At 37.8% G+C, this 16843-nt stretch overlaps 1 protein-coding gene across 3 annotated transcripts; it reads left to right on the top strand.

Moving 5' to 3' along the window:
- Positions 1 to 988: 988 nt before the first annotated feature.
- Positions 989 to 16843, top strand: RAB36 (RAB36, member RAS oncogene family). 3 transcript variants are annotated; one of them, XM_075110295.1, is made up of 11 exons: positions 989 to 1130; positions 1859 to 1947; positions 3115 to 3203; positions 5847 to 5912; positions 6916 to 7017; positions 8695 to 8759; positions 9354 to 9405; positions 10808 to 10889; positions 12546 to 12636; positions 13163 to 13282; positions 13507 to 16843. In XM_075110295.1, the coding sequence occupies exons 2-11, from the start codon at positions 1879 to 1881 to the stop codon at positions 13569 to 13571; spliced, it is 801 nt and encodes a 266-aa protein (XP_074966396.1). In that variant the 5' UTR covers positions 989 to 1130; positions 1859 to 1878; the 3' UTR covers positions 13572 to 16843. The 3 variants fall into 3 exon arrangements, with proteins under 3 accessions (XP_074966396.1, XP_074966398.1, XP_074966397.1); XM_075110296.1 differs by lacking the exon at positions 989 to 1130 and adding an exon at positions 1532 to 1749; XM_075110297.1 differs by lacking the exon at positions 6916 to 7017.

The raw sequence follows: 16843 nt of genomic DNA, 5'->3' as shown, positions 1-16843 counted from the left end.
ATAGGGTCACAAGTAGCATGATAAATAGAACTATGCATATGGTAATAAATAAATACTGTAATGTCACCTTCTTTGGTGAATAAGCCATCAGCTGCAAATCTGGATTCTTTGGGGAGAAGTGGGTGTTTCAGTGTGGTTGAGATCACATGAGTGCCTGAAATGATTTAAAAGCAATTCCTCACAAGAGGGAATAAAGCATTAATTCTAAGTAGCACACTAGGAATTTTGTTGAGCATTATTATTAGTATGGTGTTATAAAACACAACTGTAGGTTTTTTGTTATATACTTACTCGTTGTGTAAAATTACCTATCCACATTAATTTGCCCTTTAACATTTTTAGTCTGCTGCAGGAATGGGAGAGGCTTGTCTGCTGGATGCTAAGAGGTCCAGGACTGTTCCAGCATTATAAAAATAAGACTACTAGAATGCAAGAACTTTCTTTTGTCCTGAAATTTGGAAATTTAAATCCTACTGAAGTAAATAGCAGAATCTTTTAGCATCCTAAATTACAGTCTAGCGTAATAAATGCTGTCTAAACTAATGAGTTGATTAACAATATGGAAGAGCTGTGTGATTTCTCATTCCTTGTCTTTAGTGTTTGGTATGTTAGAATGCAAGATTACTAATGACTGGAAAGACATTAATATAATTTAGAATGTCTCATTTGCGGCATGCACATCTCCTCACTCTAAAGCTGAGATGAAATCAAGTTGAGATTCTGAAAAAAAAATCCCTCAGGAGTTTCTTTTTAACTGTTACTATGCTTAATATTAGCACTGTTACAATTCCCCACTCTGTTAGTTCTTTGTCTGCTGGGCTAATCCTGCTCTTGGTATCCATATATACAAACTATCTTTGAAGAAAATGGAGCTATTTTCTTATACAGGATGAGGGGATCGTTGGGTTTATTAAGGAGCAGTTTCTGATCAAAGGAATCCGTACGGCCACTAAAACAAGCTTGTTCTTTTAAAACTAGGGCCCTCTGTGTAGTTAAATTAGTCCAACTCCGCCTTCCCAACCTGTGAGAGAAGGGGAGGAAGGGGAGCGTTGCAAGCCGTTGCTATGGCCCCGCAGCAGCGGGCTGAGCTGCTTCTGTGGCTGCGATCCTGCTGCATCAGCTGCTGCACGGTGAGTTCTTCGTTACACTTTGCTACACGGTGAATGTGCTGACTAGAAACGTTCTTTTGATTGCCGGTAGGAACCTGGTACCCTGTCAAGGGTCTCCTCCCCCAACAGCCTACGAGGTTTCATTGCAGAACTAAATGGTTATGTCTCAAGTGGGATATCTAAAGGCATTTGTGATTTTCATGGGAACATTATTCTTTTTCTAAGTCAGACTATCTACTTATTTCATTCTTTCAGAGCTGATCTTGGATGAAAGTTTGATGTTGTGCCAAGAAATGTGGCAGCTTCATCTTTCCTCCTTTCTTCTGACCGAATGAAATCTGGTATCCCCTAACATTTATTAATGTGCTTAGTGCAGGGGCATTTCAAACAATGATGACCGAGATTTTTAAATTAAACGCTGCAAAATCCTTTGAGGCCTAAACTGTGAGCACTTATGTTGAATTAAGTGAACTGTTCTCTGCCCTCCCATGGAATTAGAGTTGATGCCGTGTAGTTTCAGAAAGCCCCTATTTGTTACGACAGCTATGTGCACTGAAGTGCTTCCTTTTACACGGGAAACAGGTTTTCTTTAACGCTAATACAATCAAAGAAATGCCAGTTGTACTGAAGGGAAAAAAAGGTGAGTCTGTAAGAACTGTTCTTTTTTTTTTTTTTTTAAATCTTGTTTTCTCTGTATTGAAGGCATTCCTAAATACTATGTTTCTCTTTACATATTTCCTGTCTGGTAGAATTTAATTGAACTTGGAGGATGAAATCCAACCTAATGTATTTGGTTCCCCCAGTGAGTAGGGACAGAATAATCTCCCAGTTTCCCAAGGTAAGCATTCTTTATCCCTCTGGTCACAGTACGTAGCACCTGCCACACTGAGCTTATTTTCCCTTGTGCTAATAATATTTTAATCTAATGTACAGTTGTTGTCTTCTGCTAAATTACAAATTGTTTAAGGATTTCTTTCAAAGATGAATGTGACCTCATGTTCCCATTCATTGCTGATATCTTTAATAATAATCTTCTTTTCTTTTTTTAACCTTTACAGAAAGTGACTCTTGCTCACAGAAGTATTATCTTATAATATCTATCTTGTTATTTCAACCAAACATTAATAATTACATGCTTAAAGAGTTCCTACACCAAGGGGAAATAAAAACCATAGCTGATATTAAATATGCAGAAAGTCTAGTTAGATCTATGTGGAGGTTTTGGTTGAAGAATTTGAGGCAATTTTAACTTCCTCTTTGTATAGGAACCTTAGTTATACCGTAGGTCAAATGTAATAGGAACTGTAGAAACACAGAGAGGAAGGATCATTCATGTTGCCAAGGAGTTTTGTACTTGTATAATGGAAGAGTTAAGGACAGGGAAGGGCAAGGGATTATCATTCTGGTTTTTCAGTTGTTCAAAAGATCCTTTTAAGGGACTTTGTATTTTTTTTCTCTGCTTGATCTCTGCCACATATTTTGCTTTTAATTTTATGAAAACTACCACAGCTATTTTAAGCAAATATAGGGTAAAATACATTTTCCTCATTTTTAACGCCTAATTAAAAACTAGTAATAAAAACAGTGTTTCACACATGTAAGAGATCTAAAAGACTTTATAGTGATAACGACTTGCTGGAGGTATGCTCCCATCCGTGTTTGTCTTGTGTGTCTTAGATTACTGGGATAATTTAAGGTACTTGCTATTGTACAGAATGATGAGCAAATTTATTTGACTGTGGAAGTTTAGCTAGTGCTCAGATGCTGACACTCAGAAAGGTGGCCAAATGATGGTGCTGTTCAAAGGACTTTTTACAAACATAACTGTGGGGAAGCCTTACTACCTTCTAACCAAAGCTATCCCTTTTCTTATGCCAGGGTACCCCTGTGCTTGACAAACACTTTTAATTAATCATCTCATCTATTTTTTTCCTTGCTGATTTGACTTCTTGCAAGGTAGACATCAAGACAATTTATCCTGGTAGCTGTTCTCTCATGTTTTCAGTGGTACACACCTGAGGCCTGTCTGCAGTTCAAAGAGAACTTCCATGCACAGGTCAGGACTGCTTGTCAGCGGAGCACTGAAACAGCTGGGTAAGTTTGTAATAAACCACGCATGCAATGAAGAAAATATCTTAAGCTCTTTATAGCCTGCTTCCTTCACAGGATTTCCCTCCCTCATTCCTCATCTTCCTCGCTCCTGTACATTTCAAGGCAACTAAGCCCATGCACATGGCAGTTCTCTGACCTGTTTGGTGGTAAATGAATAAAGTGCCTCTTCTTCCCATAAGTGTCAAAGATACTTTTTCTGCTGGCATACATAGTGTTGAAAAAAATAGTTGAGTTGTTTAGCAACTTTGAACTAAACTCTTAGTTTAAAAGATTGACTGTTTAAAATTAGTGTTGAATTTTTGACATGCAGGTCAGTATGGCAACCAAATTCTAGAGCAGCTATAAGGAATAGGGCAGATCTAGCCTTGCTGTGTTCTCTGTTGGTGTTCCCAGTGAGCAGTTAGTAAAGGCTTTGGGGGGATATAAACATACAGCAGTCTAAGTTGCTTGAAACACATAAGAATCTAGCTTTACTCTTTTAAAGTATGCATGCTGAGAAGTTGTCTTAAATGTTTCCTTAAAGCTGGAGCAAAATTCTGGTAAATAGATAGCATTGAAAAATCCAAATAGACTGTTTTATTCCCTTTTAATATTCTTAAAGAAGTTTTTTTTTCCACATAATCTCTCTCCCAGAACTGTTACTTGTACTGATTTAATTCCTGAAGCAAGGCAAGAAAGCTAAACTGTGTTAGAAATCATCACTATTCAGTTAAAATAAATAGCTGTATGCTTTAACGATAAATGTTTGTGTTCCACTGTGAAGGATTTTTCATAAAGTGGAGCTTCTGTGAATACTGACAAGTAGCTCACTATTCTTTCAAATCTAGAGTTGTTGATTACGAGACTTGTCATGATATCCATCTTTAAACAGAACTTTTTATTAATTTCACTAGGGAGTCCTGCGAAAAAAAATTGAAGCCAAAATATGTCTCCCTGAGAGACATGGGTGAGTTTATTGCTTTTTAGAAGTACAGTCACTATCTTAGTTTCACGTAAATTTGTCAAAAATTTCCAGATAATTTTGCTATCAAGACATGCTCTAGTGAATTGAGGCATTGCACCACCACCCCACACACGCTCCCCGTAACCAAGATCTATTTGGTTTTTTATTTCCAGAGTAAACCAACTCTCCAGTTCATTTATTCTGGTAACAGTATAGCTAAAAGGCTTTACATTTTGGCTTTGTGAATAAAACGACTTTTCCTGTCACTGCTCTCTAGATATGATTAGATCTTTTTTTTTGGTGGGGCGGGGGTAGGAGGGACAGACAACTGTCTTGTGCAGTAATTGTAAAACTTGACAGGAATAACCATTGTCTGTCTTTTCCATTATCCCAAGTAATGGAATATTCCTTTGTCATTTGGAAAGGTAGTCTGAGATATTCACTAGCTAATGACAGTATTTAAGACTCTCTTGATATTCCATCAATGTGTTAACTTGTCTAATCTATGGGGTTTTTTTTCCCCCCCGAATATGAATTAATAGAACACACACCTCTAAACCATCACCTATTTTTTGCTTTTCCCTTAAGGTCATTGATTGTATTCAGTATTTTATCAGTTGCAGAGACATGTCAGTGGCTTAGGGGCCTGTGGCCATCCAATTAGCATTGACTGGCACACAAAATGCTGCCTTTTTTTCTGAAATATTAGTCATGCAGCTTACCAGTCAAGATTTGGACTATTTAGAATAGGTAACTTGGATTTAGTATCACATGTAAGCCTGATATAACCAGAAATAGTATTCAATAGAAGATTATTCCTTTGTTTAAAAAGCCATTCCTTGATACAGAAGAATGTTAAACCTCTTAAGCCATTTTCGTAGCATGCATATGAGAGGTGTCAATCCAAGTTTAGGTCAACAAATACACTTACATTCACTTATCCCCCTGTGTCTCCTAAAAGATGCACTACATTTCAATTTTAAGAATGTGGGCTGAGTCACCGAAATCCCATCTGCTGTATTCTGTCGGAGGACCCAGAGCAAAGAGGATTATTTACATGAAGCTAGCTTCAGATTAATATTATTCCAGATAGTCAGAAAATGTATTGGCTCTACCCATGTGGGGTTTTGTTCCCAGAGACAAATTCTGCAGTGGGTTATTTCATTATCAGCAATTTCTTGTTTCTGCACTTAGGACTTGATTTGTGGTATTAAAGTCAATGAGAAACTTGTGATTAATTTTAGTGACAAGGATGCAGATACTCTATGGTCTGATGAGCAAATGGCCAATTGTGTATACTTGTAGTCAAAGCAATTTTAATAGAATAGAGTTTAGGTATGTCCCATGGAACTATATTTAAAAAAAAATAATATGCAGAGTAAGAAATGGACTATTTCTGCTCCCAAGGATTTTGGTTTGGTTTTTGGTTTTCTGGTTTTTTTGGTGGGTTCTTTTTTGGGGGTAGTCGTTGTTTGTGGGTAGGTTTGTTGTTGTTGTTGTTGGGTTTTTTTGTGTGTGTGTGACCTTTTTCTTAAGTTTTAAGACTCTGATCCTGCAGCACAGGTGTACTGGAGGCACAGGTACTCATCAGCTGCAATTTAAGGATCCAAATCAGAATTTTTAGAGAGAGAATGTTGAAATTGCTACTAAAAATTTTTAGTGCTTTCAAATGTTTATAACAGGCTGAAAATATCCAAAGTGGTTGTGGTAGGAGACCTGTATGTTGGGAAGACCAGCCTTATCAACAGGTACAGTATATCTCAGCAGATGGTTTGATGTTGCTTTTTCTCAAATAAATGTTACAACATTTCCATTCCTGTCCATTCAGGGTAGTACTTAACAAAACCATTGTCAAAACAGAACCATTATTAAATAAAACATAAAACAAAGTCTACAGTATGAGACAGGCTTGATATACTAACGCGGAAAGTCATGCTCTGGCACTTCAATCAGTATATGTTGTATTCTGAACTATTTTTATCCAGTTAAGTATGATACAGTGTTTCCTTAAGAAATCCAGTCTAAATGATAAACCATCAAAAGATACAGAGGTACAGAAGAAAATCTTCCCAGTGTCTGAGTCTTGGTTTCATGTTTTCTCCTTCCTTGTAGGGTGGTTCAATGAAACATTCTTAAGTCATCCTTGTGTGGGTACCTGTACTTATCTCTACATCTGCAAGAATGTGAAAGAAGCTTGAGTTTGTCCATAGCTTATAAAATGACAGATAAAATGCAGAGAGCCTTAAAGAATAGTTATTTGATTCTTTACCAGATGATAAAAACAGCTCTTATACTTTTTGTATTGAAGCCCAGGGAACAGATCACTGAATTTCTGTAGGTTGTGATCACCATGACAGCTTTCTGTCTATGTTTGCATTTATTATTTTTTTATTCCACGTTCTTAAGCAGATATGGTGTATTAATCTCATTGATTAATCATTTAGGTCATTATTTATGTAAATAAAACTATAAGATACTGTATCTTCCTTGGCAGTCCAAAGATATTTTATTCTGATTCTCATCTCATCCTGACAGCTGACTAGATGTATATGCTTTCTCGTTTGTTATCCAGTATCTCCTTTTTTTAATTAGTTTCTTGGTGTGTTTATATATGCTTCTGCAAGATATAGCCACTCAACAGTTAGTTAACTCTTTTATTCATAATTTACCCGAGATAGTGTTAGTTTTGAAGTTACCTGTAGCTGGGTGTTACTATATTTCATCCTTTCTTCCCCCCCCCCCCCCCCGCAGATTTTGTAAAGATAACTTTGACCGAGACTATAAGGCAACCATTGGAGTGGATTTTGAAATCGAACGTTTTGAAGTAATTGGAATGCCATACAATCTCCAGATGTAAGTTGAGACAGCATGGTTAAGTATTGCGCAGATTACAATCTCAGCAGAGCTTGAATTGCTGATGGCTCTAGTGGAATAAAGATTTTTAAAAAATAAAATTGCAAAGAATTATGCGATCTGAAAAGCAGGTTCTGTACCTGGACTTTCAGTTTGAGTAAAAATTTTACTCTTGGATTTCTCATCCCTAAAAAGTGTTATAAGTTCATCAGTGAAAATTCATCTTGCACCACTTCAGTGGAATTCTGCCTTTTTTTAGTGAAGTTTCTTGAAAGAGTGGTGGAAGCTTTTGCCACAGACTTTGTCCAGTTCTATTGTCACACCATTCTGTCATTTGAGTTTAGTCAGCATAATGGGCACTGAACTTAGCGTTACTGGGGGTTTTATTCCTGCAGCCATTGAAATTAATTGTAGGTTGTCCAGTGATTTCAGCAGGTCTTAGTTAGGGACTAATTGGTTTTCCCCAAATCACAAATGATGCGAGTGTTTTTACTGGAATGTGAACCTAAAATCTTCGATTCTTCAGCTTTGTTTATCAGACTAGTGGGAATCCTGGCCTTTTCTCTCCGGCTTTGCTTCTGCTGAAGGATGTCCTTTGGTATTTCCAGTGGCTAGCAATATTCTGTGGAGGGCATTATTGAATCATCTGTGCTGTAGTATGACCTAGAGCAGAAAAAAAATACTTTGCCTGAAGTTTAGTGCGTGAATCTTAAACCTTTTCACCTAGGAAGACGTTTTTTCTGAGAAATCATTGATGTAAATAGATGGCTAGTAGGATTTGTTGAAAAATACCTAGAAATCAATTTCCCACTGATTTCAGTGCCATTGTGCATGGCAGAATTTTCAAAAACACTATCCGTTTGGAACTTGAGTCCCTCTGAAATGTAGACTGATGCATCAGTATTTTGCCAGCTGAAGCAATAATGTTCATGAGCTACTAAATGTCAGGTTGACATTTAGTAGAATCTAATCTACTTCTAATTCTAATCTGTAGAATCTGCAGTGGCTGGGTAGAACACTTCTATATAATAAGAACTAGTGCCCCCTCTTGCTGAGAGGTTTCCATACAAGACAAATTTGCAAGTACCCATGACAGGCAGTGCCAGGCTATAACAAAAACCCAAACCTCTGTAGTGCTGGCAGTAGCTGAGAGGACTGCATATCGTGTTCATTAGTAAGAAGCACTTTCTTGATTTTCTTTAATGGTGTCATTAGTACCTGGTGGGCTGCTCTGTAGGTCTCTAATTTGTACTGTGTGGAGAGATATCATATCTAGCACTTGCAAGATTCTGATGTGGGCTAATATTAATATGATTTAGCTAGTATTAGCACAGAAAACTTTCACAATTAGATTGCCCTAGAACTGCATGCAAATGCCATAGATGAGGAAAAAGTTTTAAGAAAAGGGTATTACCATGTGGAATATGAATATTGGAACTATGTCTCCAAAATGACCAGTATTTTTAAAAAAATAAATAGGGTCCAAATGTCTTAATTAAGTAGAGCTTTACTGTATTTCTATCAGTAGTTAATGAATAACGTATTCCAGATGGTAACACTCCTCTGGTATCACATTCTTCTCCAACTTGTACCAGTCTGCTGTTTCATTAGCATGTAACTCAGGTTACACTGGGTTTCATTAAGCTGAAATGTCTTTCCCCCCCACCCACTGCACAGATGGGACACAGCAGGTCAGGAAAAGTTCAAGTGCATTGCATCTGCTTACTACCGAGGAGCAGAGGGTGAGTACAAAATTAATTTCATCCTGGCTGTGACAGGAGGTTGTACTTTATACAGAAACATATATACATATGTGCTCCTTGGAAAGGTACCTGTAGACACAGTGTGGTGGAATGGATTGCCTGTTATTGGAGAGAAGAAGGGACTAAAAAGCTCATTAATTGATATGTTCTCACACCCACAAGCTCTGAATATTCTGATGATGCAGTGATAAAAATTGGCACTTGTGTCTAGGGGGAAAACAATTTGGGTTTGGGTAAGATTACTGCTGAAGTTCGAAGTGGATACATCTGGCAGTCCCTTTGGTAAGAGACAATTTCTGCAGGAGTTTGTGGTCCCAAAATAAAAGGAGTGATAGCACTATAGACTGCAGACTACAGGAAAAGACTAAATAATGTTGAAGACTAAGGACTTCAGTCCTATTGGGTGCTAGAGAAGGAAGAGGGATGAGCAAGTAAATAATCTTCCATCTCCTCTGTGTTAAACCTGCTCTTGCACTTTATATGTAAACATTCTCTTTGTTTAACAAGATGAGTTGGAGAGAGTTCTGATACACTTTCTAACTTACTTTTTTCTGTTCTTGTCTTTTATTGCAGTTATAATTACAGTGTTTGATCTGGCTGATATCCAGACTTTGGATCACACCAAGTACGTTTCTGTATTTTGGCTTAGCCTTTACATCTTCTACAGCAGGTTTAGTTGCCTTGGATAGCCTGTATGTGCTGAGAACTTGCTGGATCGTGAGCATATTTTCTATTCAGCCAAGAAATGAAGAATGACAGACACTTTTTTGGATTTTGTAGGGTGGGATTATTCTGAAGAAAATGCAGAGCCTAAGTTTGAACTACGTATCCCTGACCTCCTTTACAGTCAGTGGAGAGAAAAAAGCAGTTCAGTAAGAGCTTGATCCTTCCAAAACTAGACATGCAGGAAGAGATGTGGTGCCCCCCAAGAGCATTCTTTTTTTTTTTATTCCATTTCTATAAACAATAACAGGCTAATGTAAATGATGAAATTGATCTCATGCATAGCATCTCAAGAGCCTCTCATTTTCTAGGTTAACCCCAAATCTTATCTTCTTCCTCTAGTTTCTGTAGTGATTCCTTTGGGAGATAGGCTGTCAAAAAGAGGAGAGAAAATTAAAGCCTCATAGTATATGTAGATATAGCTAAACTTACTGGTTCTGATACTGGTAATGGTTTGGTTGTAACAGCACGCTAATTGTTATGAGTAAACTTGGTCTGCTTTTGGTGCAGGCTGCAAAACCCTGCATGGATCTATGATCCACATTGTTGTCGTCAGCTCAGAGTGTACATATTTCTAACATACTGTTGTGACTGTAATGTAGCTGTGTGTTGCTTTACAACCTGCAGTCTGTCTTATTTAATGTGTATTAGGCTATTTTCTTAGACTACTGCTGTGGTACTTAGCTCCTTTACATAGGACTTTGTAAAATAATATATATATAAGTGTGTCTGCTTGGCTGAAAATAACTGAAGGCTATGAACCTGATTTTCCACCCCCCCACACACAGTCTCTTCCCTCCTTGACTTGTGTTGGATAACTCGAGGAACTTGATTGCCAGAGTAACAAAAATATAAAAGCTTATGAACAAGAATTATGCAGCCTTCACTGGGAGCTGTTTTATAATGCTGATTAGATTATTTTACTCTTCTTTATTCCCATTTGTATTTAATCTGCTATGCTTTTCATATCTTTTTCTCTGGTTCTTGTTTTCTTATTCCTGATCTCGATCAAAATTTTACCTTCTCCCTTATACTGATAAAATCAGTATATATCATCGTGTATATATATGGGTGCTAAAATCAATGTTGAATTTGCACTCTACAGTGGGCATGTTTGAACTCTTCATTAGTGGAAGGCATGTATTCAAAGGAGTTGGAATAGCTGCTGGTCTCTCTCTGCCTAGAAAAAAAGGCTCTCACATAAGTTCCTCCTCTCACTTTTCTTGTGACCCTATTATCTGTCACTTTCTCCTGTGTGCCTCAGTCCCTCTGACTGATTCTCTCATTTCTCTTTTGTATTTCAGACAGTGGCTAGAAGATGCATTGAGGGAGAATGAGCCAGATTCCAGCTTAATCTTTTTAGTTGGAACAAAAAAAGATCTGGTGGTAAGTAAATTGAATACAGATAAGGAAACGAGATTTCCCTTGGTTCCTCAAGTGATTTCCCTCACAAGTTGTACACAATGTTGTTGAGATAAAGTATGTGAAGGAAAAACCTAAACAGAAGTAAAGAATATCACAAGTAAATAGAACAGCACACTCAGAACAAATTTAAGAAGATGCTTTCTGAAAAAATGGGTAGTTAGTGAAACACCCCTATTTCCGTTCCTTGCATGACATTTTTCAAGCACGTACAAACAAATGAAAAGGCAGAGAAAAGTTGGGTGCACAAAAGAATGGAACACCTAATGGTCTTGAAGGTGTGGGGGTTTTTTGTTGGTGGTGGTGATGGTGTGGGTTTTTTTACAGAGTACATATTCAGTATTCAGGAACAGGGAAGAATTCTTAATTGAATGTTACATCATTTTCAGAAGAACAGGATACAATGCACTCACCCTATACCATCCTGAGTTGTGTTTGTCTTTCTCTAGCTATCAATACTTAATTCTTAAAGATTTCAGAACAAACTTGTTTCTTCTGCTGTTTAGTTGATTTTTTTTTTTTTTTTTTAATTTCCCGCTCCCCCAGCTGCCACAGTACCACTTATGCAGTTTGGTTTTTACCCTTTACTGAAATTAAGTCCCAGAAAACTGCATGTCTCTCAGTTTTTCTGGTACTTTGTGTTGCTTGTGCTGCTTTTTCTGAGTTGCAGTAAAAGCTAAATGTGCCAGACCTCTGAGGATGCAGATCTGAAGTCTTGTCTAAGCTAGAATTCCTTACTGTAAGTTAGTTTCTCTTTTTAGAATGGTAGCCCTTTCAGCTGAAACAGAGACAAGAACAAAGCAAAGGATTGTGGGTTCCAGGTGTTACTTCAGTATGAAGCCAGTATCCTCCTGACTGGATTCACTCTTCTTCCCATCTTGATGTCACATCATTCCTTCCAAAGTTTTAGAATTCTTCTCAATTGCCCAGGGGTTCCCCATTGTAAGACAATGCACAGAAAACTGTACAAAGAAAGATGACTGGTATTGTCCATCACAAACGGGCTAGAAATTGAAAGCAAATAGCAACGGACTGATATGGTTGATCACAGAACAAATAACAGGGGAAAAAGACCTGAAAATAAAGTACAAGAAAGCAAAATCCATTGAAGGGGCAGGAAACTTTGGTCTTAAGAAGAGAGAAAAAAGAGCAAAAATAAAAAGGGGGGAAGGTCATTGTGTTATAATATAGTAAAAATAGAGTAGAAAAAGGGATCTGAGACAGAGACAAGAAAGAAGAAACCCAAAGAACCATTGTTATCAGTCAGTCCTGCAACTATTCTGCTAAGAGTGATGGGGTGACAACAATTTCAAGACCAGTAACTGGGCTGTTGTCTTTATAGCTCCCTACCAGGCTATATAGTTAGAGACAATGGTCACTCTTGTTAAGTGTTGTTTTGTTTCAATGCTGTGGGAGGTAAATGGAGGCTTCCATTTTAAAAGCAGTACTAAGTACTTGAATATTCTTGCAGTCACCTCTGATTGCACAAGTTCTAAGGTAAGGCCAGAAAGGCCACTGTGAAAACTGGAAGCATCACAGTATAGGTGCTAGCAGTACCTCTGTGTTATTACCAGCCCAGGTACACTTGTTATGTTAAAGTTGTTCCATGTTATTACTTAGTCAGATGCTGTGTGTGAAAGGACAGAGCTAGATGCCATCCGCTTTGCCAAAGAGATGCGGGCAGAATACTGGTCAGTTTCAGCCAAAACAGGTAAGTTACTGTAAATAATGTAAAAATGGTGTAAGCATGTAGGCTTATGTTAAGGTGGGAGGAGGTTAAAGTTCCATATCCCCCCATTCCAATGCAGTTTTTTTTGTTGTTGTTCTTAGAAACTTCAGGTTTATTAATGGTTGTTTTTATTTGAGCGTTTCTATGTGTGCTTGCACCGTTGTGTTTACAGAAAGGAGTACTTGAGCTGCTGTGCAACGTCTAAGCACATTTAATTCATAGGTAGTTACACATGTGCACTGCTACTCAACATTATCAATGAAAAAAGATCATACCACGAACTGAATTCTCTCTGTTGCTGACTAAAACTAAAGGTACAATATTCCAGAGTACGAAAATAAGAAATTTTCTCTGCAGTGATCAGAACGGAGGACAGATTGTTGGAGAGGCCTGTTCTGTCCCAGTACTGAGCAGTGATCTGTTCACAGATGTGCTTGTTTGCTTGTTATGCTTGATCATGTGTTGATGTGCAGTTGTAAAAACACATAACTTCATTCCTGTTTCCTAGGGGAAAACGTCAGAGAGTTCTTCTCCCGAGTTGCTGCCTTGACCTTTGAACAGTCCATGATAAAGGAGCTGGAGAAAACTGCTGGGCATGTGGCCCAAATTGGGGCAGGAAACCTCATCAGTATGTTAAATTTTGCTTTTTGTGTGTACTTTCCTTGTTTACAGTCTGAAGGATTGGGGAGTTTTTTCAAGTGTTAAAGCCTGTTTCAAACACCTGCAAGCATGTTCATGTCAGTGTCTGCCTGAGTCCTAGCATAAAGGTGCTGCATTCACCCTTTGTTACCCTTAGTATTGGATGGTATAATTTCTTGTCAATTGATTTTTATAACTCTCTTGTTTATACAGAACTGGAAAAGAGCATGACGGAAATCCCAGAAGGCAAAACTCAAGCCAGCCTGAGTTGCTGTTAACTGTCAACTGTTTCTGCAAGCGCCATGCTTCTCTGTAGTCCAGCACAGACCACCTGCAACAATGAAAGCTCTCAAGCCAGAAACAGTTTTATTTTTGGAAATGAGGGAGGGAAAAATACCCCAACTTTCTTTCTGAGTTCCCTTGCTGCTGCAGGCTCGCTTGTGCAGAATGGTAACATTGTTACATAAACCTTTCTCTGTCTACTGGAAACATAATATCCTTGTCTTAATGCAAGATGACATTGCTGGTGCCTCGTGCTCACCTGTCTGCCAGAAACACTTGTAGTCAAAAGTTACGTAATTTTGGTGTGGTATTCTTAGATAATTCTCTAGAAGTCTTAGTGAGTTGCGTTCTTATGGGAGCAGAAAACAAATGGCAGTTCAGAATAAAGAGTGCTATGCATATATTTTTGCCTTTTAAGATCATAGTATAAAATAACTCTGACTTTCTTTTATGTATTCCAAATATTTAAAAACTGTTCCAAAAGAAATCTTTTAAAATAACAGGTATGGAGGTACATGAATGCAGGCTGTGTAGTTTTCACTGTGGTTTCTCCATTCAGGAAAAATCTGTATTAGTTTTTGTTTTCCACTTGAGAGTCAGAGCCCAGTATTTAAATATTTCCAAGCCTAGGAGATGTCCAGGTAGGAACTTTGTTGTTTTATCCCAGCTGTCTAATATTTTGAAAATGTTACCAGGTAAGGATGCTATTCTTTTTCCACCCTCTTGAAAAAGAAAGAATGGTCACATAGGTACATAGCATAGAAAAATTAGATTTCATGTATTCCATCTCCCGAAGAGGATGCAGAATCCTTCTCTGGATTGATCTTCATTAGTATTGTCTAACCTGCAGTTACACTTTGTGGCAAGAGTAACGACACTTTAATTTTATTCTAACTGGGGTCTTTTGTTTGTAGTAACGTGATATTGTTCTGGAACCATACGCAGTCCCAGTCGTGAACTTGTTGATCCCTGTCTCTGGTAGGAACTCTGAGCTGGTAAGGTTAGATTCAGTACTGCTGCTAAACTCCTAGTCCCTGTATCTACTTTTACTACACGAGATAATTTGATCACTAGATGCTGGGAGCAGTTTGCTCCACTGCTTAATAAGAAGCAGTAATAGAGAAATAGTTTTGCCATTTTGTGAAAAGACTTGCAAGTGTATGTGGGTTTAGAAGGGTGGGAAAAGGTTGAGTTTTCCAAAGCAAACACATGCTTCTTAAGCCCTAAGGTACTCGCTGTGTGAAGATGTCATTACTGAATGCTTGCAACAGAACCTGCTGTCTGGACACGTTGCTGTGACTTGGGGTGCTGGCTGGATCGAAAGTGCATTGCCCCAGTTTTGCCTTTTCAAATACCCTTTGTCATAACCTAGTGCAATTAGTTCTTTAGAAGTTAGTCATTAATGATGTGTGTTAATCCAATAAATAGGGAGGGATTAGCTCTGAGTACCACCAAATTTCATTGAAGTAAAGCAGCTTTGCAATGCTCTTCTCTTTGGGTAACGACGACTGATGCCAAAAGATACTCCTGTTTTAAGTCATTCCTGCCGACAAATGACATTGCAAGAAACTTCAATGACAAATAATGTTGCCAGAAATTTCACAAATACTGACGAAATATTTGTTATAGTAATTGCATTAGTATGATAGATTGTGATAATGAGGTTTAAAGTGCAAAAGTACAAAAGAAGTTAAAGGGAAATACTGGAAAAATTAGAGGGAAATAAAATGAGTGTATCTCACAGAATTTTAATATTCAGTTCCGAGTATCTAGTTAGTAATATTTCTCAAAAGATAAATGAGGTGATGTAAACCTTTTGCATTAAACCATACAAATTATTGTCCCTCAAAATTACTATAAATACTCAAACGAAATAATTAACAAAGGTATCAACTGGGACAACAGAAAGACTGCTTTTCTAGAATTCTGTCAGCAGCTTATAACTCTATATTTCTGAGATTCAAATCCAGCATTTCATGCTATGCTGGCATAAAAAAAGTTGGAACATCTTCTGTAATGCTCTAAATTTCATACCGCAACTGTTTTGAACAGAGAGAAAGAAGAAAGCTTACGGAGAGTTTCAAGTTACAGTTTTGTAAGGTGTTAATTCAGTCATTACAGAAAGTATTTGGAAAACTGATTATAACAGACCTTTCAGATTTGAGCTGCTGAGAAAATAAAGTTATTTGTTATAAGTCTATGCATCAAACTAAAGGTATTCTAGATTCCCTTCCATTCCCCCCCAACTGATGATAAATAGGAAATAGCAGAAAAAAGATGACTTTAAACATCCTTTTTATTACTTCTATTTTCTTATGATGTGATTCAGAGCAGCTTCATAGAATCTGACGACTAGAGATCTAGGAACTCTGTGTCTTTCTAGTTGGACAATCTTCCCTTTGGCAATTGTGCCAACTCTGGCAAAGGTGCAAATGTGGCATTTGGTGGAGAAAATGAATGTGTGTGGGTATGTAAGGAGTTATTTATCCAAATGTGTAATATTTTGACCTTATAATGTTCTATGTATTTGTTCATCTCCCAAATCTGTTTCACAAAGATGATGAATACACACTCCACTTGCATCACATGCCGCACGGAGTTGGTGGCGTAGCCATGGTTGTCATGTTTACCGAGTTTGAATGAGAGTAGAAAAGATGGTTTGCTCTACTAAAGGAAATCATGCTGTTGAGGCTAGGAGCTAGTTTTCAGTGCAGATGTGTTGGTGTTTACAGCTGCCAAATGAATCCATAACAAATCTAAGGAAAGATCAGCATTACAGGTTTGGTTCCCCCCCCCCCCCCCCCCCAAAATATCTGTTTCTTTTGTTGCTGAGCTTGATTATTGTACAAAATCAGAGATGCAGTCTCTTCAACAATGCAATCACGTTGCCTGGAAAGTCAACTGGGACAGTTTTTCCTAGTGATTCATAAGTTGCTGGACGTCATTACTGGTTTGTATCTTCTGGAGCTCCAAAGACTTCACGTACAAATGCAACACTGTCAGTCATTAACTATCACTTGACAATGGTCTCACTTATTTTATGATGAATGCTTTGAGACAGGGGTGGTCTGGGCTGGTGGGGTTTGCTTGGCTGGTTTTGGGGGGTGTTTTTTAGCCCCCCTGAGACTTCCCCTGCAAAGAACTCAGTGTTAATAATTGATCATCTAAAATGAATCTTGGATCATGCTGCAAATGATGAATTGCTTAGGAAAGCACAAAGGAAACTAACTTTGGTGGAAAAATAAATGTAAGTTTGCAAGTTCTTAAA

The sequence above is a fragment of the Phalacrocorax aristotelis genome, chromosome 15 (assembly GCF_949628215.1).
Source record: "Phalacrocorax aristotelis chromosome 15, bGulAri2.1, whole genome shotgun sequence".
NCBI lineage: Eukaryota > Metazoa > Chordata > Aves > Suliformes > Phalacrocoracidae > Phalacrocorax > Phalacrocorax aristotelis.
The sequence above is the reverse complement of the archived record's forward strand: the minus strand, read 5'-3'. Positions and strand labels throughout refer to the sequence as shown.

Bases quoted from the DNA above. Each gene is read 5' to 3' on its own strand.
- RAB36 (XM_075110295.1), top strand. From the start codon at position 1,879: ATGAAATCCAACCTAATGTATTTGGTTCCCCCAGTGAGTAGGGACAGA. The intron at 9,406-10,807 runs GTACGTTTCTGT...TTTGTATTTCAG, and splicing joins CAGACTTTGGATCACACCAA to ACAGTGGCTAGAAGATGCAT. The intron at 10,890-12,545 runs GTAAGTAAATTG...GTTATTACTTAG, and splicing joins GAACAAAAAAAGATCTGGTG to TCAGATGCTGTGTGTGAAAG.